Here is a 24,516-nt window from a genome sequence, read left to right as displayed (position 1 = left end):
GCTTTTGAGGATGCATCATGTGGAAGCACTGAAAATAAGTATGTATTTGGAAGAAGCTGGTATTAGTCAACAGTCTCCATTATTCATACAAGCATAAGCATATGAGCCATGGGTACGCACCATCACCGCTATGAAGTATATGTATATATAACAGTGATCAGACAGTGACTGCAGGCACCGGCTCAATGCAACCAGGAAGCAGAAGAAATTAGAGGCAAAAATGAGAGAAAAAGTCTGTCCCTGACTATTTGCAGACGGCTTGATGAATTCCTTGAAATGAAGTGAAGTCAATTAAGGAATACATTACAAACGAGGAAGAAGCTGCAGGAAGTTAGTAGATACAAATTATATAAATCGACATCAGGGCCCCTGGGTGGCTCAGTCTGTTAAGCGTCCAACTCTTGATCTCAGCTCAGGTCAGGTCATGATCTCGCGGTTGGAGAGTTCGAGGCCCCACATTAGGCTCTGCGCTGACAGTGTGGAGCCTGCTGGGGATTCTCTCTCTCTCTCTGCCCCTCCCCCTCCTCTAAAATTTAAATTAAATAAACAAACAAACAAATATTTACAGATGAAATGATATATTTGGGGTATGTTTTAAAATTATATACAAGGAGGATATGCGTTCGGGGGGTCAATGAAGAAGATTGGCCGTAAACGATAGTTGAAGTTGAGTGCTGGCCTACGAGAGTCCACTCACACTATTCTGCCTACATTTAGCACCTGTATTGGATATTTTCAATTTTAAAAAGTTAAAAAAAAATTACAAGACATATATACCTAAAAAACCAAAAGAGTTGTGCTTTGAACCAAATTGATTCTGAGGTTCAAATGGAAATATAAACACATTAGGAAGCCAGGAAGCCTCTGAAAGAATCAACAGAGGGAAATAACTCTATGATACTGTGATTTATAATAAGAAAGATACATTTGGCCTTTGTCTGCATTTCTGGCTCTGAGCTCCTAAAACGCTGGCAATTTATGAGAGCATCAGGGTGTCTCTGCCAATGAGGTGACCTGGGCTGGGGGGGGAGGCACCTAAGGACCATAAAACACCCTGGTTGCCAGGGGAACCAACCAGGATTTGTGGTTTGGAACCTTCGGCCCCGCCCCCAACCTTCCAGTAAAGGGAGAGGGACTAGAGATGGAACTCAATCACTTGTGGCCAATGATTAAATCACGTGCGCTCACATACTAAAGCTTGTGCAAGAACCCAAAAGGATGGGGTTTGAAGCGCTTCCGGGTTGGTGAGCGCAGAGATTTGGGGGTTAGTCGTGCCCTGGGGAGGTATGGAAGCTCCATGCCCTCTCCCCAGTGGTCGCCCTGGGCAACTCTCCTGTCTGGCCGTCTCTGAGTTCTGTCCTTTTATAATAGACCGGTGATCCAGTAAGTAAAGTGTTTCTCACTCCTCTGACCCACTCCAGCAAGTTACCTGAACCCAAGAAGAGGGGGGCATGAGTCAGGAGCACAGGTGACACCCGGGAATCTGAAGCAGGAGCGGGGGGGGGGGGGGGGAGAGGCAGCCTTGTGGGACCCAGCCCTCAGCCTGCGGTTCGGACGCCGTCTCCAGGCAGACGGTGTCAGACTTGAGTTGAACTGTAGGACACTCCCCTGGTGTGGGAGAATTGCTTGGTGTGGAAGAAGAAAACCCCACACACTGGGATTGGCATTCCGGAATCGTTTAGGAGAGAGAGAGAGATGCTAAATGATGGTGTGGTACCAAAACATTGACAGACCCATGGAACAGACAAGAAAGTCTTTCCGGTATGTCAGAAATGGATCCCTATCTGTGTGGGAACAGTGTATGTGATGCAGGCGGCATCTCAAAAGGGGATGGAAGAAACAAGACTGCTGGGGCAGCCGGGTGGCTCAGTAGGTTAAGCGTCCCACTCTTGGTTTCGGCTCAGGCCATGATCTCACGGTCTGTGGGATCGAGCCCCGTGTCTGGCTCTGCGCTGACGGTGTGGAGCCTGCTTGGGATTCTCCCTCTCCTCTCTCTCTGCTCCTCCCCCTCTCGCTCTACCTCTCAAGAGGGAAAAAGAAAAACAAGGCTGGGCTTGGGGCAATTATCCGCTCATTAGAAAAATAAAGTTGCAACCATATCTCTCACTTGACAACATGAGGAACTTCCAACCGGTAAAAGATTAACAGGTGTAATTAAACCATAAAAATAAAACAAACCCTGTGGTAATTCCTGCATGGCACTGGCTAGAGGAAGACCTTTCCAAGTATGGTTCAAGCTTCAGAAGCCACAAAAGAAAAAAACAAATTCCACTACATCCCAAACAACAACAACAAAAAACCTCTGCATGGCCAACAAAACCTTAAACAAAATAGGAAAAAAAAGACTTGCCATTGATATTAGAAGGACTTACTTTCCCATATGTCAAGAGTCTCAAGAAGGCAACAATAATATCAATAGGTACAGAAATACAGCCCAAAAGTATGAACTGAGGGCTCACAGAAACACGTAAAAAGGTATTCAAATGTATTTGTTTTATGAAAAATGGAAAAAGTGACACGGAACCTTGTTTCAGCAGTGAAATTAGAACAATTCAAAAGTTCAATCACACTTTAACGGAAAGGCTTCGGAAAAACAGGCTCCCACACATTGCTGGTGAAAACGTGAACAGGCACAACCATGACGTAGGGAACGTGGCGATATCTAGCGACATTACAGATGCATATACCCTCTGACTCAACAAGATGTCATGTGCAAAAAAAAAAAAAATATGTGTATATACGTGTTTGTACCTAGAAAGTTATTCATCAGCAGTGTTTAGCAGGAGGATTCCCACGTGGGTGGGAGCAAAATGTCCCACTGCATAATATTTTGTTTTCAGATCATGGGAAAACATTACCTACTTAGACATCAAACCTTTTTTATGACATGATCTTTTGCTTTCTTACATAATAGTTGTAAAGGAAAAACTCATTTCTGCCATGTTTCTCCTCTACTCTCACACGACGACCTGACCACTTTCTGATGCTGGATGTGGGCTTTTGTTCCCCCAACACCAAGCAAGTCTGTGACACCAGCTGGGCGTCCTGTGGTTCAGCTCCGTTCAGACACTAACCAGAGCCTGTGCAGATACCACAGGTTAAGGGCTCAGTCCCACCAGACTCTCTTCACCTGCGATGCCAAGTGGCAGGTCCCCAGGTTCCCCACAATATCTGTCCAACTTGGCTATGAATCGGAGGTTCTCATGACCACCTGTCCCGCCTTGGATTCAGTTATTTGCCAGAACACAGAACTGGGGGAAATAAGTATATTTACCAGTTTATTATATAATAAAGGACAAGGATGAACAGCCAGACAAAGATACATAAGGTGAGGTCTGGAAGGGTCCCACATACGAAGGCTTCTGTCCCTGTGGAGTTGGGGTGTGCCACCCTCCCGGCACATGGATGTGTCCACCAACGCAGAAGCTCTCTGAACCCCGTACTGTTGAGATTTTTTTTTAATTGTTTTTTAAGTTTACTTATTTATTTTGGGAAAGACAGAGGCAGTGTGAGCAGCAGAGGGGCAGAGAGAGAGAGAGAGAGAGAGAGAGAGAGAGAGAATCCCAAGCAGGCTCCGCACTGTTAGTGCAGAGCCCGACATAGGGCTCGAAATCACAAAAACCGTGAGATCATGACCTGAGCCAAAATTGAGAGTCGGACACCTATCAGACTGAGCCACCCAAGCACCCCCTGTTGGGACTCTCAGGAGGCTTCATCACTCAGGCGTGATCAATCATTAACTCCATGCCCAGCCCCCCTCCCCAGTCTGGGGAATAGGGGTGGGACTGAAAGTTCCAAGCTTAGGATCACGGTTTGGTCTCCTGGTGAGCAGCCCCTACATGGGGTGCACCAAGAGTCCCCTGATTAAATCAAAGGCGCTCTTATCACCCAGGAAATTCCCAGGGACTGACAAGCTCTGAGTCGGGAAATGGGGCCAAAGACCACATGTTAGAGCAGTGAGATGCTGCTAGTGTTCTTGTCACTTAGGAAATGACAAGTGTCTTCTGAGCTGTGTGCCGGGAGCCCCGGGGCGGACATATGTCCTGTCTTATCATTTCCCCGTGGCCCAGGGGGAAAAGTGGATATTAAATAAGTAAAGGGAGAATGAGAAACAGAAACAGAAGGAAGAACATTTTTAAAAGGACAAAATGCGGAAATGGGAAGTCGGGATGCTTCTGGCACAAGAGACCTGGGACAGGGGTCCCCAGTGTGACCTGGCTCAGTGCTGGCTGGGCACATGAGGGAAGCCCGTGGCCCATCTGAAAGCCACGGCCCTGCGAGGACACAAGGAGAGAAGACAGATGCTGGAGAGCTGGTCTGTGCCTTCCTGAGCATGAGGACGCAGACGGGTCGTGCTGGTGGCGGGATGTCGGCACCCATGTCGGCACAGGAAAGGGAAGCTTCAGCGCAGTCCTATGTGGTCCCTCTCTTGAGCGCAGGGTCCGCGAACCGAGCCTCAGGGCCACGGGATGCTCCCACCTGCTCCCAGCTGTCGCCGTTTCTGCCAAACCAATGCACCTAAGGTAACCAGCCCGTTAGCCAAACAGCCTACGCTGTGACCACGGCTCACATCCCCAATTCTCTGTAGTCCCCCATCTTTGAAATGGGGGTCATAGGGGCTCCCAGTTTACTCATTTAAGCATCTGACTCTTGGTTTCGGCTCAGGTCATGATCTCGCGGTTCGTGGGTTCGAGCCCCACATCAGGCTTCTGCACTAACAGTGCAGATTCTCTTGGGATTCTCCCTCTCCCTCTCCCTCTGCCCCTCCCCTGCTCTCCCTCTCTCAAAAATAAATAAATAAACATCTAAAAAAATAATATGGCAGTAATAGCACTTGCCGTATGGGTGTTTGTTATCAAAGTGATAATATCAGGAGAAGGTGATGTAGAAGCAATGGTCATCTAACTCACCCTGCTGACAGATACTATTTCAATGGCACCTTGTATGTGGGACACAGTAGCCAACAGATGCCCATGTCCCTTGTCCTCGGTGCTGGGTGTCCCCTTCCTCAGAACCCCAACCCTGAGCACTGTGCCTCATAGCTCTCGTGGGCTCCACAAATGTTAATTTAAAAAATATTTATGAAATGTACGGGGCTCCTGGGTGGCTCAGTCGGTTGAGCGAATGACTTCGGTTCAGATCATGATCTCATGGTTCATGGGTTCGAGCCCCGCATCAGACTCTGTGCTGACAGCTTAGAGCCTGGAGCCTGCTTCAGATTCTGTGTCTCCCTCTCTCTCTCTGCCCCTCCCCTGCTCATGCTCGGTCTCTCTCTCTGTCAAAAACGATAAACATTAAGAAAAGATTTATGCAATTTATTGAAGTATTTTTCCTTCCACGTCTAAAAGATGAAGTCGCTGAAAAGCTATTTAAGCAAAACCATCCCGTAAACAGTACAGTTGTCAGAAGGCGTGCTCTCACACCACCTCTACAGTAAGCACACCCTCATTTTACAGTTTTTTCACATAAAAGAAAAAAAGAGAGAAAAATCGCCTGTCAGATCCGATCCAAAAGCTCTGAGCTGTGCCAGTCTCTTTCCCCTTGCATAGGATTTCCAGCACTGCCTTGTGACAGGGGGACCACAGATGGGCCTCCCCGAAGGGACTGGAGGTGAGCAGTCACCTGCCCCCCATGGGGCATGTGCAGCTTCCAGGACAGACAGGCAGTAAACGCTTTTATTTGCCACACTGTAGCTGTATTTTCATTTTAGGACTAAATTAGGGCATTTCCTTGCACAATACACAAACATAACAAACAGCACCAGCACTGTTCCCTAGATCCTCCTGGGACTGATTTACCAACCGCTGAGGTGTGGCTGGTTTTTAAATCAGAAGGCTGTTTACTGGCTGGACTGACAGCAAAGGGAGAGTGCTCTGTGCTAGAAAACTCAAGAGCACACAGGTTTCTAGAGATCACTGCTGATCTTGCGCCTCACCCCACACTCATTTGGAAAAAACTTGGGGTAGCAGTGTCTGTATATTTAATGATCAGAACTGGAATTATTGGTTTACTGAATCCATTTAGTTTAAGAAAACTGTGAGGCTTCATACAGAAGATTCCTTTTCCCATTCAAGTAAACATCATTCCAGCTTAATTTTATGATTGCTGGGGCAAAATTCCCTCTATTATTTGGGCCTTTGTCTATGCAGAATGTAAAATCACAGAAGTCTTCCTGGCGAGTTTAAAAAAATCTGTTTTATTTTTTATGGCATGAAATTAAGTCATTTAAAGTAAAGAGCAGGGGCTTCTGGCTGGCTCCATTGGTGGAACGGGGTGACTCTTGATCTTGGGGTTGTGAGTTTGAGCCCTGTGTTGGGTGTACAGATAATTTAAAATTAAATTTAAAAAATAATAAAGATCAATATTGCATGAAACATTGTTTACAAAGATACATTCTTTTTTGAAACATTTTTTTAATATTTATTTTTGAGAGAGAGAGAGAGAGAGACAGAGCAGGGGAGAGGGAGACACAGAATCTGAAACAGGCTCCAGGCTCTGAGCTGTTAGCACAGAGCCCGATGCGGGGCTCGAACTCATGGACCGTGAGATCATGACCTGAGCTGATGTCAGATGCTTAACTGACTGAGCCATCCAGGCACCCCCCAAAATAATACGTTCTTAACATGGGTAATATAGTATTTGGAAAACCAGGCTGGATACAGTTGAAGGTATATTTCCTATTTTGTTTGTTTTTTTTTAATTCTCTGCCATCATTTCTATCATGTACATTATAAGAATTTAACTGGGGCGGGGGGTGGTTCCTGGATGGCTCAGTCGGTTAAGCGTCCAAGTTTGGCTCAGGTCATGATCTCACGGCTTGTGGGTTCGGGCTCTGTGCTGACAGCTCGGAGCCTGGAGCTTGCTTTGAATTTTGTGTCCCTTCCTTGCTCTGCCCTTCCCTTACTCATGCTGTTCTCTCTCCCTCTCTCTCTCTCTAAGGATAAATAAACATTAAAAAAATTTTTTTAAAAGAATTTTAACTAGGATCTGGTAAAATTCATCTTGAGACAAACTTGCAGGATTATTGCTTAAGGTCAGTGTTGACATACCCCATCTTTACCATATGAGAATGAAGGGAAAGCCCAAGCCTGGGGAGTGGAGCCAGGAGCTAGAAGGGGGAAGGGGCCCCTCTGCACCATTACAGGAAGGAGTGTCAATTATAGCGCCCCCCCCAAGAGCCCACAGCAAGACATCAGTTACAGGCTCCAACAGGGAAAGGTCTAGATCCCAACTCCTACAAGAAATGTACCGCCCTTGCAAATCTTCCTGGAGAAAACTTACAGCCCAGAAGCCCTGCTTTTCTCTAATAGTCGGTCTTTGAAAACAAACTCTCCCAATTTCCTCCTTTTTCTCCACAAAAGAGCATTCTTCTCCTTTCTGCTATTCCTGTGAATAAACCCATTTTTTGGTTGTTGTTGGTAAAAAAAAAAAAAAAACAAACCCTCACTTCTAAGGATTCACAACCGGTGCTACTGATGAGATTATGAAGTGGGATTCGTGAGCCAACGGCTAAGCAAGAATTCTTGAGACATTTTTGATGCAAAAAGGTGACTTTATTACAGCACAGACGCAGGACCCACGGGCAGAGAGAGCTGCGCTGGGGTTGTGAGGGGAGGCGGATTACAGACTTTTAAGTTAGTGGAGGGAGGAGGGTAAGACTTAAAGTCTGTCTCTGAGGAATCGGAAGCAAGGCTTCCAGGACCTCGAGGGGCTGGTTCCGTGAAGATAAGGTTACTTCCGGTCTTTAACGATACAAAAACATTAAGGCACTGGGGGCGCCGTGCATTCCTCCAGGAAGGTGACCTTCCGCACGCATCAGGTGTCCGGGAAGGTGACCCTCCGCATGTGTCACGTCCGGCAGTGGGCGGTGAGCCGTGAGGCTTCATTGAAGCTGCATTTCTCTTGCCTGTGTTTCCCTCCTCACTGCCATCTGAGCCAGGAGGGGGGTTATAAACTGCCCTACTCCAGAGAGGTATAAATTTAAGTGATAATATTATTTAATGTTGAAAGGTCACTGGCCACCCTAACAAGTTTTTTATAAATAAACTAAGGGTTTTCTTTTTAATGTTTTAAATTATTTAAGGTTTATTTTTGAGGGAGAGACAGAGAGAAAGCACAAGCAGGGGAGGGGCAGAGACAGGAGAGGATCTTTTTTAATGTTTTAAAACAATTGGAAATAGGTGTCACAAAATTCTTTCAAAATGTGAATCCTCAGAAACACTTCTCATTCTTGAGGATTGAGGACTCCAGAGTCACAAAAAGATCACCCTGGGGCTTGACCCTAGACCAGCCCATCCAGGGACTGACAAAAGATCCCACCTCTCCATGGGGGTGACCAGAACCAGATCCGGGTACACCCCTTCCCCCCCACCCCCCCCCACCGCCCCCACCTGCAGTCATGGCCCTGGACCCCGCCCCCTCGGGACGTTGACCTCCGCCTTACCTCCCTCCCCACCAACCCCTCCCTCCCCCGCCTTCCCCTAGGGTGTAACCCTGAGTGAGACTGGGAGCCGCCTCTCTGGCGGACCTGACCCGATCCCTCCTCCCCGGTGTGACCTCATCTGACATCCGGGACCCCGCCTCCGCCGGGGGCGTGACCCCGAGAGAGACCCCAGGACCTGTCTCTCAAGGAGACCTGACCCGGACCCCGCCTCCCCGGGGGTGTGATCCCGAGAGTGACGCGAGAACCGGCCTCCCTCGGGGACATGACCCTGGATCTCCGCCTCCCCCGCAGACCTGATTCGGACCCCGCCTCCCCAGTGTATGTGACCTGAAGTGAGACCCGAGACCCAGCTCTCCCAGACCCTGACCCCAAACCCTGCCTAACCCGGGGATGTGACTTGGAGTGACACCGGGACCTATCTCTCCCAGAGACCTGACCCAGACCCCGCCTCTCCCAGGGTGCGAGCCGGAGTGTGACCCCTAACCCTCCTCTCCCTCAGACCTGACCCCAAACCCTGCCTATCCTGGGGGTGTGACCCCGACCCCGCCTCTCCCGTAGACTTGACCCGGGGATCCTGGATCCCCGCCTCTCCCGTAGACTTGACCCGGACCCCGCCTCCCCGGGGATGTGACCCCGAGTGACACCCGGGACCTCCCTCTCCCGCAGACTTGACCCAGACCCCGCCTCCCACGTGGGTGCGACCCCGAGCGTGACGCGAGACCCCGCCTCCCAGGGCACGTCACCCGGGATCCCCGCCTCCCCCGGGGCGGGCCGGACGGCGGAACCAATGAGCGCGTGGCGGCGTTTCCGGCGGGACGCTTAGGAGGAGACTCGAGTCCGCGACCGACGGTCGCCCAGCGCGGGCCCGCGTCCCGCCATGAAGTTTCGGGCCAAGATCGTGGACACGGCCTGTCTGAACCACTTCACACGTGAGCGGGGGCCGGGCCTGCCGCGGGGCGTAGAGAAGAGCGCGGGCCGGAAGGAGGCAGTGCGCGCGCCGGGGGGCGAATGGGGAGGGGCGCGGGCCGCGGGACGACCGGGTGGGGGTGGTGCGGGGCTGTAATGGAGGCCGTGGGCCCGTGGGAGGGGCGGCGGCGCGGGGGTGGGGGGACAGGGGTGCGCGAGCGGGGATGGTGGGCGGGAGGCCGCGGGAGGGGGTACGGGAGAGGGGGAGCGGGGATGGGGGCGGGGACCACGGAAGGGGTGGTGGCGCGGGGGTGGGGGGACAGAGGTAGGGTGACGCGGGTGGAGGGCGTGGGCCCGCGCGGGAGGGGTGGAGGTACGGAGACAGGGATGTGGGCCACGGGAGGATGGGGGGACAGAGGTGGAGGGAAAGGGATGGGGGTCGAGGGGCGCGGGGATGGGGGGCGTGGGGATGGGAACCCGCGGGAAGGGGGGGGACGAGGATGTGGGATCGCGGGAGGATTAAGGGATGGGGATTAGGGGGCTTGGAGCCAAAGGGGCGGGACACCCCTCTTCCCCTTCCCCCCCCCCCCCCCCCCCCCCCCGCAGGATGGGGCCATGGGAGTGGATGGGGCTTCTCTTCGGGAAGGATTGGGTGAACGGACCTGGATGGGGACAGGCAGGCATGAGAGCAGGTGCCAAGGATTGTTTACAGAACTTGATTTCCATCCCGGAGTTTTTTATCTTAAACCTGCTGCTGTCCCGGATGGACAGTGTGTCCAGCACAGACATCCCTTCTGGTCGGGCTGCACTGGCCCTTGGCCCTGCGCTGCAGGCCTGGGGGGCCCCATTGCAGGCTGAGCCAGTGAATGCCTCACTGGGCTCCAGTTAACCTCCCCGCAGCCTTCCTTCTTCATTCCGTCACTCCTGGTATGAGGGTTATTGGGGGCCAGTGTGACCGACCGTGTTAAAACCCCTTTCAGTGGGTTATTTTTCCACCAGCAGTTTCACCATGTTCAGGGGGTTGTCTAAGCTCGGTTGTCCTGGTAATTCCTTGCTTTAACCCCCTGCTGCAGGCGTCAGCAACATGATCGCCAAGCTCGCCAAAACCTGTACCCTCCGCATCAGCCCGGATAAGCTGAACTTCATCCTCTCCGACAAAGTGGCCAACGGAGGCGTGAGCATGTGGTGTGAGCTGGAACAGGTGAGCAGAAGGTTCTGGAAGCCTGTGGACCGCACCCAAAGGCCACTGCAAAGGGACAGAGCCCCCTCTTTTCCTGCCCTTAGGAGAGCTTCTTCAGTGAATTTCAGATGGAAGGTGTCTCCGCTGAAAACAACGAGATTTATTTAGAGCTGACGTCGGAAAATTTATCTCGAGCTTTGAAAACTGCCCAGAATGCCAGAGCCTTGAAGATCAAGCTGACTAATAAACACTTCCCCTGCCTCACGGTCTCCATAGAGCTGGTGAGTAGGAGGGAGTGCTCCAGGACTTCCCAGCAGGGCTAGAAGTGGCTACAAGTCCAGGCTTTCTAATAGCACGTGGAAAACTAGTTGGTTTTATTTTTATTTTTTTTAAAGTTTATTATTTTTATTTCATGTTTATTTATTTTTGAGAAAGACAGAGCGTGAGTGGGGGAGGGGCAGAGAGAGAGGGAGACACAGAATCCGAAGCAGACTCCAGGCTTTGAGCTGTCAGCACAGAGCCCCTATACAAGGCTCGAACTCATGAACTGTGAGATCATGACCTGAGCCGAAGTCAGACATCCAACGGACTGAGCCACCCAGGCGCCCCTATTTATTTATTTTGAGAGAGACTGAGCGAGGGTCAGAGAGTGGTGGGGCAGGGGGGAGAGTGAAAGAACCCCAAGAATTTCATGACCTGAGCTGAAACCAGGAGTCAGATGCTTAACCGGCTGAGCCACCCAGGTGCCCCTAGTTGGTTTTATTAAAAGCAAAGATGTGCCCACAAATACTTGTTTTCTATTGGAGTCAGATTCCCTTGTGTATAAATAGTGCTGCAATCACACAGTACTCAGCTGGGACGCTGCCTCTGCCCTTGTGGGAACACTTCTGCCTCTGCTCCAGTCTGCGTGTCCCTGCATCTCTGTTCCTCTTAGAGGTGTGGTCCCTTCATCTAGAAATCATGGTTTTTATACATTTTCCCCTTTGAAGGGTTTTCCCTACCTCATCTGTAACCCCTTTAGGTGATCTCTTGGTCTCCCAGAATTGCTGTGTGTTCAGTGCTGCTCCCAGAAGAATCTGACACCTGCTGCCTCAGGACGTGCCCCCCTTCCCCCAGACTCACAGCTCACAGGACGACGTTCTCACGTCTTAATGTGTTGTTCAAAGCCATGTGTGCATGGCCCCACCTATGCCATCTTGGAGCCACATCGCCTACTCCCACTGTCTAAGTGGTTCCCCGGAGTGTCCCATTCTAGTCCAGCTCCCAGGCTTTGGGGACCCTGGGGCTCCTGCTTGGAATGTCCCCTTCTCACTCTCTGAAACCCCCTCTCCCGTTAGTGCCAGTCCAGTGCCGCTCCTCCCATCGGCAGCCTCCCCCCCCGTGCTGTGTGTGCTGTGCCCCACTCTGGTGTGAGCGCTGTGCACAGTTTGAAGTTCTTCCTGATAACGGATTCCTCACCTGTTCACTATGTTAGAGCCAATCAGAGTATTCCCCGCCTCAGGACAAGCTTGTGTGTTTCCTCACTTGTTTAAGGAGAAACAGGATAGCGACGTGTGTTGCTTTCTGTCTTAAAGCGCAGGCTAGGGGTGCCGGGGTGGCTCAGTAGGTTAAGCGTCTGAGTCTTGATTTTGGCTCAGGTCCTGATCTCACGGTTCATGAGTTGAAGCCCCACCTCAGGCTCTGCACTGACATCGTGGGGCCTGCTTGGGATTCTCTCTCCCTCTGTCTCTGCCCCTTGCCCGCTCACACTCTCTCTCCTTCTCTCGCAAAATAAATGAATAAATATTGTAAATAATTAAAAATAAATAAATAAAAGGGCAGGATACGTCAATCTGTTGTTTCACGGAAGCCCCTGGACACGGATAAACATGGTTCTGTCCAGCAGTGTAGACGCTGCTGCATGCTGAGCTCACAAAGAACAGTCACGGTTCCTTCAGCAGACGGGTTGGCTTCTGCCTCACGGCTTCACATGTAGTGAGGGACAGGGTTCCCCTTGTCCCCATCTTCCCACCATGTTGTGGCACGATCTGAAATGTTGCCTCTCGGAGAGGCCTTTCTTGCCCTCCGTCTGGGAACTTCCCCAAACATTCATCTGGTCACTGCTTCATTTTCCTCCAGGCTGTGACCAGTGTGTCACATGCAGCTCAGACAAGGTCGTGTTTGTTTTCTTGCTTCCTGACCCATCTGTGTCCCTGGAACATGGGGACCGTGCCTTACTCCTCACACTCCCGACTTCAACAGGGCTCAGCAGGACAGGCACCACACCGGAAGTACTTGTTTTATGGACCTGGGTGAAAGAGTCGAGAACATTCCACGTAGATGCGGGGTCGGCTTCTACTTATTCTTCAGTTACTCTGGTTTTTCTACATTGACGTTATGAAAACATGTTCTCTCTCGGCAGTTATCAGTGTCGAACAGTAGCCGCATTGTGACACATGACATCCCCGTTAGGGTCATTCCTAGAAAATTGTGGAAGGATCTGCGAGAGCCTACAGTCCCAGACGCCGACGTGAGTGATGCCCGTCCTCTGCTTGCAAACTAAATGGTGTGGTTTGAAGTCCCTGATTTTAGTTACGGTCTCGCCATATGTTTCATTTGAAGATTGTATGTACCTGAGAGGAAACGAGAGTCATTTTTAAAGGATTCTCCAGGGAAAAAATTGGAATGTTTGCCTTCCGTTGTTTATATAAAATACCTTTAGACCGTGCTGCTCATGGTAGAAACGCCACACGCTTCACACTCAGGACAGAGAATGTCCTGCTCAGTCGTAGTGCTTCCATAAGACTAACCTAGAGTAGTCCTTGGGGGCAAGGTCACTTCTGTCCGTTTCCCAGAACTCGAGTTTTCCTTGTCCCATAAGGACTGGTGTCCAGGGTTCGTGTAAAAGCGAGGAGGAGGGGCTGTTCTGGGCGTGCTGCCAGGAGTCCCAGAGTCCCTGACAGTGAGCGTGGTGCCAGAGGGTCCCTTACATTTTGCTCACAATCAGAGCAAGAAGGAATTGTGAAAATATACCGCGTAGGCTATTTACTGGACTCTGGGAGGCCATCCACACCGATCGGGAGGAAGACCGCGCTGTCTCAGGCAACGTCGGGGGCCGGGTCTGAGGGTCTGAGCGCTGGGGCCCGACCCACCCACAGCATCTGTGAGGTGGCAGGTGGTCCTGCGGGCTGTGCTGAGTCCCGTCCCCTGGGCGTGCGCAGGTGCACTTCAGTGGGAGGGCCACCCCCCGGGAACCGGGAGGACACCATGGGGACGTGGGCGCCTGGGCGCGTACCAGTGCACGTCAGCGGGAGGGCCACCCCGTTGGAACCAGGTGGACGCCACGGGGACAAGGGCGCCAAGGTGTCCCGGAGGCAGGCGGGCGTCAGTAAGGTTGTAGGGTTGTTTTCTTTTCCTAATTTTGTTTTTTTTTTAATTTTAATTTTTTAATGTTTATTTATTTTTGAGACAGAGAGAGACCGAGCACAAACGGGGGAGGGTCAGAGAGAGAGGGAGAGACAGAATCCGAAGCAGGCTCCAGGCTCTGAGCTGTCGGCACAGAGCCCGACACGGGGCTCGAACCCACGAATCCCAAGATCATGACCTGAGCCGAAGTCAGACACTCAACCGACTGAGCCCACCAGGCGCCCCTCTTTTCCTAGTTTTAAAGGAGCTCTGTTCCCACAACTTGGAAACAGGATTTCAGAGCTTCTAAGCAATTGCACGTTTCCGACATAGGTGGTGAGCACCGTCCGTCCTTGGTTGCGTTAATGGTTTTTCTCCTCCATTCTGCAGGTTAGCATCTATTTGCCAGTCTTGAAGACCATGAAGAGCATCGTGGAAAAAATGAAAAACATCAGCAATCACCTTGTAAGTGGTCACTTGTTTAGCGAAGAGCTTTCCCAGCATCTTGGAGGTGTCAGGCTCGGGCTGAGTGTCCTGGGAGGAAGCCTCGCCCGGCAGAGGTGTGGGTGCATCCTCGCTCACCTGGTGGCGTCCCAGGGCGCAGGTCCCCCTGCCGAGGCGGGCTCGAGGACCCGGCCTGTGGTGGAGAGCCTGCAGTCTCAGATGCCCTGAGAAGCTGTTCTAGTGCTTTTCAGCCTCCTTTGTAGTGGGAGCCTTTGTGTTTGCCCTCGTAGTCGTGTTTATAGTCCGTCGTGTTTATAGTCCGTCAGGGATGCTTTCAGCAGATTCTTGTGCCCCGGACAGAGCGTCACGTTTCGTTTGATGTGTGTTTCTTTAACAAATCATTGGTATCAGCACAGCCGAGCGTCCCGTCCACGTACCACGTGTCTCGGTGAGCGCAGGTCCGAGCTGTCCCAGAACGCTGGTGTCCTGTGATGGCTTTCACGTCGAGCCAGTCGTCAGGCTGGGGGCCTCCTCTGCGGCAAGTCCGGGCACCTGCAGAGAGGCTCAGGGAGGCCCACAGGGAAAAGCAGGGCAATTAATCCAAAGATCTGGTTGTTTGTTCTTTCGGTCCCATGGAAATGAGTCAGCAAAGTCGCTGAGACAGACCAAGTCATCGGAGGTGTTTTTCTCTTCTCTGGAATGTTTAAAAACAAAAAGTTTGTGGCGCGGCCACTGCAGTCTGGAATACTCGGTGGAAAGTCAGAGTGGCCAAGTGCATAGTGAGCATGACTAGATGACCAGAATTCTGCATCTGAAGGTCGTGGCAAGAGAATGAGGGAAGAGAGGGCGCTAGCACTCTCGCATCCCCGTCCTGGAGGCGCTAGGAGGCCCTTGCTGAGACTCACAGCCTTGTCCCCACCTCCTTCAGTGGGGGATGCAGCCGTGGGGTGGTGCGTGTGGGACCCATGTAGGAGCAGGGAAGACATGTGCAGGGGCCAGGAGTCCCCGCCGTCTGCAGGTGCCACCTCAGACTCCAGCCCCTGAGGGCTTGTCAGCCCACCTGAGCTTCTGGTTCAGGATGGGAGGTGTGTGTGTGCTGGGGTCTGACATGGTTCTGCCTGCGCCCATGGTGGGAGCTGTGTCCTGCTATGTGTCACCTGTTAGCTTACGAGCCACTTAGAGCTATGTACATCAGCTTAATGGTGACAGCAGGTGGAACAGTGTCGTGACCTGGTGGCAAAGGGGAGTCCTCGGGGCCACACAGATCTGGGCCCCCTCCTGGCCACTCTACCCAGCCTATGGGCCCTGTCCTGGGTGTCACCCGAAGTGGGCAGGATCGCGCACCTTCACGGGGGCTTTGCGACTTTCCACAGATGGAGAGGTAGGTACCTTATGTTCAGTGCTCAGTACATTGAGTCAGCGCTGCAGAGTGGTAGGTAATTACCATTGAGAAGATCACTGGAAGAAGCAAGATCCCATCTAGACCCTTAAGAGACAGAGGATGTTGGTGAGGGCAGCGTTCTGGTGAGTTCCAGAGTAGACATAAGCGGCCAGGTGTCAGAGACCCGTCGTTTGTCAGTTCCCTCCCTGGGTAGTGGCAGAACGGTGGCCGTGCACCAGACACTGGCTGTGCTCAGGGGACGTAGAGCTAATCATGTGATGTCTCAGATTTCTGGATTCAGAAGAAAGTGGAAGAGAGCGTTAAAGGCTGAAGTGAATCCGGAACCACCGTGAGCTGCTTTCCTGAATTAAGTCTATATAAAACCACTGTTTTTCAAAAGCAGCGAGAGTTTACAGATTATTGTGTGTTGTTTTAATCCCATAGTATTTCCAGATTCTATGGGAGTGCGCTTAGAAATACAACGGTGTATTTCTGGGTTCACCAATAAAGTTGACAAGAAACACTTAACGTTTGAAGGCATGATTCCGATATTATGCAACCGTGAAGTTGGAGGACTGTTTTCTACTTAATGTTAAAAGCCTCAGGGGTGCCTGGCTGGCTCTGTCATGGAGCATGTGACTCTCGATCTCATGGTCATGAGTTCCAGCCCCACATTGGGTGTAGAGATTACTTAAAACTATAACCTTAAAAAAAAAAAAAAATGCCAGGGTGCCTGGGTGGCTCAGTCGGTTAAGCATCTGACTTCAGCTCAGGTCATGATCTCGTGGCTCGTGAGTTCAAGCCCCCCATCGGGCTCTGTGCTGACAGCTCAGAGCCTGGAGCCTACCTCGGATTCTGGGTCTTCCCCTCTCTGCCCCTCCCCACTCGTACTCTGTCTCTCTCTCTCTCAAAAATAAATAAACATTAAAAAACATATTTTAAGTAATAATAAAAAAACCCTCAGAAATACTAGCTCAGTCAAGTTCAGAAAGGTTTTGGTTTTGTTTCTAGAATGAGAAATGCCCGGAGTTCACCGGTGTCAAGGAATATGAATGAGGGGTACTAAGCTGCTCACTCAGTGTAGGTAGACGTAGCTGCCTCCAGCATGCAGGCAGGGCACCTCCACCATCCTTGGTCCCCCGCTGCCCCTTTGTCTTTCCACTGCCTCACCCGCTGTCCTGTACTGGTGGGTGAACAAGATGTTGACCTGCAAACTGCCACACGGGCTCCCCAAGACCTGCTGGGCGTTAGAAGTGGGCAGATGCGGACTTGGGAAGAGAAATCAGATCAGATCAGTGAAACTGGAAGCTGTTCGGTGGCACAGATCTTACTATGAACATCACTGGTAGATCCTGTCCCGTTAAAAAAACCCCAGGGTTGGTGTGGAGGGTGGAGCTTGGAAGGAATGTTGTCTGACCCTCAGAAGCCTCACAGGCCGGAGAGAGGCCCCCGGGATGGGAGGGTGGGAGGTGGGTCCTGGGGTGGTGTGCTGCCCCTCACAGGCAGGGGAGAGGCCGGGATGGGGGGGTAGGAGGCAGGGGGGTGGGGGTGGGGTGGCCGGCACCCTGTGTGCTGGGGGTGCGGAGGGGCACCAGCGACTGGACGCTGCAACATCTCCAGACCTTTCTGAACTTGGAAATCTCCCCTGCCAACCTCCGCGCCTGGTTTTTAAATAGAGGGTCACATTCCCACGAATTCTCAAGGTTTTGTGGTTATGCTGCATTTGTAGCTATGACCCAGGATGCGGCCAGCTGAAAACAGGGCAGTTGGCCAGCTTCTAATTTCCTTGGTCCCTTCCCGTGTGTAGTAGTTGTCAGAGCAGAGCGTGGTTCTACGGTCTCTGCCCGTAGGCGGTGGGGATGCAGGATGTACTGCACAGGGACGGTGAAGGGCTCACAGTCCTGTAGAGCGGCAGTCTATCTGGTCACTTGGGAAGGACTAGTGGGGGCAGCACCGGTTAGTCTCTAGGTGCACGGGGTCCGGTGCGGCCCCTCCAGTGCCTCCCTGTGAGCGGGGGGCTCTAATGAGGGGGGAGAGGCCTGGGGAGGGACTGGGGGCTTTTCCATCCCCTCAGAAGCCACCATGGGCTGTTTGGGGCCAGTTTCCCTCAAGGCGCGGGCAGCGTCCCCGGAGGTGGCCCCTCTTCTGGCTCTCCTTTTGGACGACGTGGACTTCCTCGTGTTTTACCTGTGGCTCTCTTCAGGGCGTGTGGTCTCTCTGTTGCTCCATAATTCCTGTTTTTCGTCTGTCCGTCCATCTCATTTCCTCTTACTGCACTCTCTGGGCCCACCTGTGCCTTCCTGGTCTCCTTCCCTCTGTGATCCTCGATCCTCTCATCTCATCCGCTCCCACTCTGTGCCTGCATGAGGTCTGGTCACCTCCCAGCTCCCCCGACTCTTGACTCAGGCTCTTTTTTCTCATCTGTCCCCTTGATGAGCCAGACCTAATCCCTTACACTTCGCGTCCACTCTGTAGCACCTGCGGGCTCCAGATGCCCTCTGGCCAGGGGTTTCTCTCTCTCTCTCCCCCTCATCCCCCTGCCACAAGATCTCCATTTGGACCCTGACCACAGACCTTTCAGGAGTTCTCTTAGAGCGTGGATTTTCATTGTAGCCGTGGGAGCGGACCAGATGATTTCTCGCTCCAGAACTCCGCGTTCTCAGTCCTGTTGTGGCCACAGCTTGTCACAGCACGCTGCCGCCCCCCTGCGTGCCATAGCAGCCCTCCCCGCATCACCTCTCCCTCTTTCTCCTTCTCTCCTGTAAGCCCCACACCCCTGTTTCGCTCACCTTGAACATTTGCTCCCGGGGTTTCTTCTCAGCACAGGCTCTTCCTGCGGCCTCCCCCGCCCCTTGCCCCATGTGCCCTGGCAGCCCCCCCCCCGCCCCACGGCTTCCGGGCCTCCACTCAGGGGCCCCCTCTGGGCATTTCTGAGCTCCCTGTGTCGCTGGTGCTGGGTGGGTCTTGGTGCCGTCATGGGGTGGCCTTGTCACCTGGTTTCGTGGAAGCTGATGTCTTCTTTCCCCCTTTACCCCTTTTGTTTTGCTTTGCTTTTTTAAGACTGTAAAATACTCAATTTGCAGATCATTGAAGCAAACCTAAATGGAGAATTGAACTTGAAAATAGAAACGGAGCTAGTGTGCGTTACAACCCACTTTAAGGATCTCGGGAACCCTCCGTCAGGTGAGTTTTCTGGCGGGTTGTGTTTTGCCTTTAATACGTTGTTTCAGGTGCACAGTTGCTGAGATCTCTGCCTGGAAAACGGGTGGAATTTGGCTGCCCGAGTTTCACGCTCGGGGAGAGAATAGACAGCCGAGGCCAGAGCAGGGAAGGTCGGCCTCCCGGGCCTGAGGGCGGTGCCTGCCCCTTGGTCCCCCGGAGCCCTGGCGGCTCTTCAGTGCCCGTCTGCCCGCTTCTCACCTGGGGCGGCATCACAAGGTGGAGAAGGTCTCCTCCCTCCTGCGTACATCCCAAGTGTTTATGAAATCAGATTAACAGATAGATGCCTTCCTCACCTGACAGATTTTTCCTCCCTACACGGCGACAGAGACCGTGGGACCAGTTCAATAGCAGGAGACAATGGGGTCCCTGACTGGGTGGTCTGTGCCTGCAGGGCTCGAGGCCTGGATGACACACTCGGCGGGTGGTGCCGCGGTCTCGAGGCAGGGTCCCGGGGACGTGCGCCAGTCATGTGAAACCGGCTCAGCTCTGCGCAGCCTCCCTCCCGAACACAGGATGGGCCACCACTTTTACAGTCCGGATCTATCACCACAAGTTGGCTTGTCGATGACCCGTCGTGGCATAGCGTAGCGAGGGGTTTTCACTTGGTGGCGAAGGGCGTACGTTCCTGCCAAGGGAAATCCGCGTGATGCAGGCTTTGCTAATCGTTGTGCGGGGGGACTGAGCTTGGTGACACTGGCTTTCTTTAGTTTGATAAATTGCACAGAGGGTCTGGTCTTTGGTGTTTGCCGGAGTTGCAAGGACCTTTTCTCTCGTTTCATTCCACTTTAGAACAGGCAGTCTCGTATTAGCGCCTGACAGTCCCGCTCCTCCGTGTATGTCAGGGGACTGACACATGCGTTTTCTTCCACTGCAGTGGGGACAGCAGGTCAGATTTCATGTCACTGTAAGTGAAGATTCTCTGGAAATCTGCCACGTAGTTTAAAGAGAAGGACTTGATAAATGCTCGCTTAGCGTCTGGCAGCGTCTCCAGGCTCCCAAGAGCCGGCAGTCACGTGGATCATTGATCTAAACAGGCAGCTTGCCGCCTCCGGGCTCCCCCGATCCCCGAGCTGTGCGTGTCGTTTCAGCCTCTGAAGACGCGTCTCAGGATAGAAACCTGGGGCAGATGGCCGAGGTGCGCATCGATATCCGGAGGCTCCTGCAGTTCCTCGCCGGACAGCAAGTGAACCCGACAAAGGCCGTGTGCAGTGAGTGCACGTTCAGGTCGCCTGCAGGGGGTGGGGGGGGGGGGCCTCGCATCTGTGCACTCTCCTAAGTGCAGAACAGCTCGGTCACGTGGGCCCGTTTCCCAGGGCAGTTTTCCCGGATTCAGCAGCACCTGGAGATTCTGATCCGGGGCCCTGCAGCCACGCTGGCTCGGCTGCCTCGCCCAGCCACCACGCGTGGGTCTGCGCCTAAGGAGAAGCTTCCAGAGGACAGCTGCTGGTCGTCCAGGCTGCTGTGTTAATCTGGCCCGACAGCCTGACCCCACTGGACTTAGACTTAAGGTCCCCTCGTATGCCTTTATTTCCCTTCTGTGTCTAAACCTGAGCGGTTCCTCCTCCACTCCCGTTTCTCCTCGACTGCTGACTTTTCCTGCTGGCCCCGTGACTGTGGTGGGTCCTGTCTGTCTTCCTCGGCCATACACCTGCCTCTCGGCTCTCGCCATTTATTGGCCACACGTGAGGGAGGGCTTACTCGCCCTGAACTTTTCGAGGCTCTTTCTGTCTCCTTGTCACTCTGACCACAGCAAGTGGAAGGGAGCTACACCTTTTGTGGAAGAACCGTCAGGCTGCATGTGCAGCACCAGTGGGTGGAGCCGGGGACGGCCGCCAGATCGCCCGCACCCAGGACAAGGAATAGAAGATGCTAGGTGGCTGTGCCAAGGAATGCCAGCCCTCCAAGAGAGACAGGAAGCGAAGCAGATCACGGGTGGGCAGTTAGCGCGTCAGGAAGGCACTGGAAGGGGTGAGGGGGTGTGAGGGGGTGTGTGGAGGACAGAGGGCCGGGGCGAGGGAGGGAGCTGGTGCAGCTGGGCCTTAGGGCGGGTGCTGGTGTCTGCCTGCACCGAATGCTGAGAACCCTTGGCCTGGCCTGGCGCACGTTCATGATGCTGAGGGCGGTGGCTGTGTCTCAGCGCAGGGTCCTCACAGACTCCAGACAGCTCTCCCACCTGCTGCCAGGCTCCTGACCGCTGCCGGGTGGCGCGACCGCGGTCCTGGCTAGCGGTCCAGGTGGTACCTGGGTCCCGCAGCCTGACCCCGTGCAGCGCGGCGGCATTGGCCCTGCGCATGCCCTCGCCCTCGCCCTCATGGCCCGCCCAGGACAGAGAGCTTGTCTGTTCTAGGCGAGGCAGCCGTCTGAACTGCCTGTGCCTTGGGGAAGGTGACTTGGAGTCCCCAGAAGTGGCAGATTGTGACAAAGCAAAATTGGATTGCTCCAACCCTTTCCTTAGTCCCTCAGCCCTGCGTCTGTGCCTGTAGTTTCCGCCTCCGTGGTGGCGTCCCCCAGGTCCGCTTCTCCACCGTCCCGCCTCCAGGGCATGCTGGCTGCCCTTTGCCCTCAGTCTCCAGCCGCCGCGGCTCCTGGAGGGTGTTCCTGCTGGTGCCGTGCCCCTTCCCGGCCTCCATCCCCTGGGACTGCTTCCTCCTTGGCTTGGCACTTGCGGCCGGCCCACCCTGACAGACTTCATCCAGCCCCAGCCCTGCTTGCCTCTGAGGCCCGCAGTGCGGCCTGCCCTTGGCTCCCGGGCACAGTCCTGCCCCCGCCCCCTCAGTGGCTGTGGGTCTGGCCGCTGCCTTCACTCCTGTGCTCACTGCTGTGGAATCGAGCAGAGTGATGAGCTCCACCCTCTGGGCTTGTGCACCTGCCATCGCGCAGCGCGGCGCCTGACCCAGGCCCCTCCTGCGCTCCGGCCTGTGCTGCAGCCTGTCCCCCGTGGTCTGCGGGCCGCCGTGCTCGGCCTTCTCACCTCACTTAGCTTGCTCGTGGGTGGCAGACACGTTTTCTTAGAAGGACACTGATTTGGCAAATGAGGGCCTCTCACCAGAGTCCTTGGCCTCGTCTCCCTGGCTGTGGTCACGTCGCGGGGAGTGGAGCCGCAGGGAGGCCGGGCTCCAGGAGAGGGGCCCCTGCGTGCGAGCGCTGGCTGCGGCCTTGTGGTGACAGGTCTTCTTCTCTCCCCAGACATCGTGAGCAACAAGATCGTCCATTTTGATTTGCTCCACGAGGACGTCTCCCTGCAGTACTTCATCCCCGCCTTCTCGTAGGCCGCGTCCGGCCCCTTCTTCCCTCGGTTCCGTGCTGGTGGGAACTGGAGCTTGCGGAGCACAGTTGGATAAACACACTACTTCGTGTTGCTTCTTGTTCTCATGTCTGTTTTGTTAAGACGCGGCAAAGAAAAGGAAGAGTTTCTTTATGCAGGCTTCAGGTAGCCGAGGCTTCTAGGAGCTGCCCGGCGACCCTGGCTCTGCTCCCCGGAGCCGGATGACGGGCGAGGGCGGCCCTCCCGCGGCCTTGGTTGCGCAGAGCGTCACGGGGTCTGTGGGGGGCTGTCTGGCTGCAGTGTGTGGAGCCTTAGCTGCCGGTCCTCCCAGGTTCCCGGGGCCATTGTCCGTCCTGGGTCACGATCCTCCCCGTTCCGCCTCCCCCTGACGTTCGGATCTTGTGTCCCTCGTGGTCCGCGGGCTGCCATGCTCGGCCTTCTGATGTTCTGGAAAGCACAGCCGCGTGTGTAGGGGAGGGACAGAGACCTCCAGTAGCCTGTGTTCAGGGCCGAGACCACGTCTCATCCCCCGGGGCCCGCCCCGTCACGTCCCACCGTGGCAGCCTCTCCTCTGCCCCGTGGATGGGGACGTCGTGAACAGTGTCTTAACTCACGCGACAAAGCCGAGAAGTAAGGCAGTTGCTCCGAGGAAGAGGAACAAGTGGGAAATCTGCAACGTGGAAAGTTTCCTTCATGGCCTCTTCTGAGTACTCGGTGCCAGCTGGGTATTTGAGCGCCTCTTCCGCTGCTCATCAGGTGAGTTCAGATGGGGCGGAACGTTTGTTCATGTCGCCCTAAGTGAGCACATCTCTCTTCGGCTTGTAGCAAAGTTAATTCTAGCTGCAGCGTCAAACTTAGAAATCGTGATGTTCAATGGGGCAGTGCCTGAAAATAGTTTACAAAAGCGGTTTGGCTCTGTTTTGTTTTTTTCTGTTTGTTTTGTTTTGGTTACAGAAAATGTATTAGTCACCAACCTGGAAAATTGTTTACTTTTGCTTATTTAAACGATTTTTAACACATAACGAAGATAGAATGCTGTTTGTGAGTTTAAGTTAGCAGTAAAGTAGCACATCCTTCATCTGTCCGACATAGCAGGGCCCGTTCTCTGCCCCAGTGCGTAGCCCGCGTTTGGCATTCTGTTGTCCGGCGTCAGGTGACGTGGGCACAGCTGCTCAAACACCTGAGATTTTGCTGAGTGGGTTTCGTGACCTGCCCGGGGCCACACGGCTGGTGGCGGGGATGGGAGTGGCACCCAGGCCCCGGCGTCTGATAGGAAGCCCTCTCCTCCAGGCTCTGCCGTGCGGCCGGAATGATGAGTCCCACCTTTCAGAATCCGTGTTCACCAGTCATTTCCTGAGTCTGGGAGAGTGTCATCGTCTTAAATCTGCTGTAGGATAGCACGTTTACATGCAGTTTTTAAATGTCCTAAACCACATGTAATTTCTCTCTGGTTTGTACAGTGTTAGTTTAAGTAATGCCGGATTTTGATGGTTTTATGGGTGGCCCGAGTCTGTGCGGACTGGCCACACAGCCTTCCCTGGGGGTCAGGACGGTGGGGTCTGTTTCTGATTCTCTGGAGGACTTGCGGCTTGGTGTTCCCCAGGGCCCGGCCTCAGGACCGGCCCCTCAGATCCTTGAATGAGGATGGCTGTCCCTCCACCGCCAGGGAAGCTGGTGGAAACCGCAGACTTAGGGGAGCTCAGGGCGCCGCTTTATTGGGCAGTATACCAGGGTGAAAATCTGGTAGGTCGGGAATAGCGGTTTAGTCCGCTTAGAAACACGCACGTAATTTGAAAGGTTAACTTCTTTCGGGACTGGCACCTGGGAGTGCTGAGGTGTCTCAGTCGTGTCCAGCACCCTGGAGATACCCCCTGCATGGCTTTTCTGTGCTCAGGCCCCCTCCTTCATGCCCCCGTCCCCTGTGCTGGCTCAGAGGTGTGCAGGAATACCCGACCTGGCAGCTCATGACTAACGTCCTTGCGGGTCCCTCCGGGCCTGGCACAGGACCCACTCCAGTGACCCTGGAACATGACCTCCACATTTTCCTGGGCTGGAACCATGGCTGTGCCCAGACGGGGAAGGTGTTGAATGGCATTCAGGTTGTCATAGGTGTGGCCAGATGGGCAGGGCTTCACTTTGAAGAGATAAGGTTGTGTCCTTTTATGTGGATTCCAGTGGGGGGTCCGGGAGGAATCCTGAGCCCCTGGGGTGTCCTTGAGCCAGCAGGTAGGAGCTCTCTGTGGGGGACAAGGAGATACCTTAGCCAGCAGACAGTGCCTGCTGGGGTCGGG

General features: G+C 53.7%; 2 protein-coding genes across 2 annotated transcripts in view; both read left to right on the top strand.

The window, feature by feature from the left end:
• The first annotated feature begins 8,621 nt into the window (after window positions 1-8,621).
• Window positions 8,622-22,319, top strand: HUS1 (HUS1 checkpoint clamp component). Its single transcript, XM_060632071.3, has 9 exons — window positions 8,622-8,761; window positions 9,110-9,372; window positions 10,423-10,550; window positions 10,634-10,810; window positions 12,931-13,038; window positions 14,304-14,378; window positions 18,822-18,921; window positions 20,049-20,168; window positions 22,147-22,319. The coding sequence occupies exons 2-9, from the start codon at window positions 9,321-9,323 to the stop codon at window positions 22,227-22,229; spliced, it is 843 nt and encodes a 280-aa protein (XP_060488054.3). The 5' UTR covers window positions 8,622-8,761; window positions 9,110-9,320; the 3' UTR covers window positions 22,230-22,319.
• A 112-nt stretch (window positions 22,320-22,431) lies between these two features.
• Window positions 22,432-24,516, top strand: part of PKD1L1 (polycystin 1 like 1, transient receptor potential channel interacting) — a 133,523-nt gene continuing 131,438 nt past the window's right edge. The window contains exon 1 of the mRNA XM_078442613.2: window positions 22,432-22,981. Coding sequence (XP_078298739.2) covers window positions 22,919-22,981 — 63 coding nt within the window. The 5' untranslated portion in view covers window positions 22,432-22,918. The remainder of the gene's footprint in view (window positions 22,982-24,516) is intronic.

This window comes from Panthera onca, chromosome A2, assembly GCF_046562875.1.
Source record: "Panthera onca isolate mPanOnc1 chromosome A2, mPanOnc1 haplotype 2, whole genome shotgun sequence".
Classification (NCBI taxonomy): domain Eukaryota; kingdom Metazoa; phylum Chordata; class Mammalia; order Carnivora; family Felidae; genus Panthera; species Panthera onca.
The sequence above is the reverse complement of the archived record's forward strand: the minus strand, read 5'-3'. Positions and strand labels throughout refer to the sequence as shown.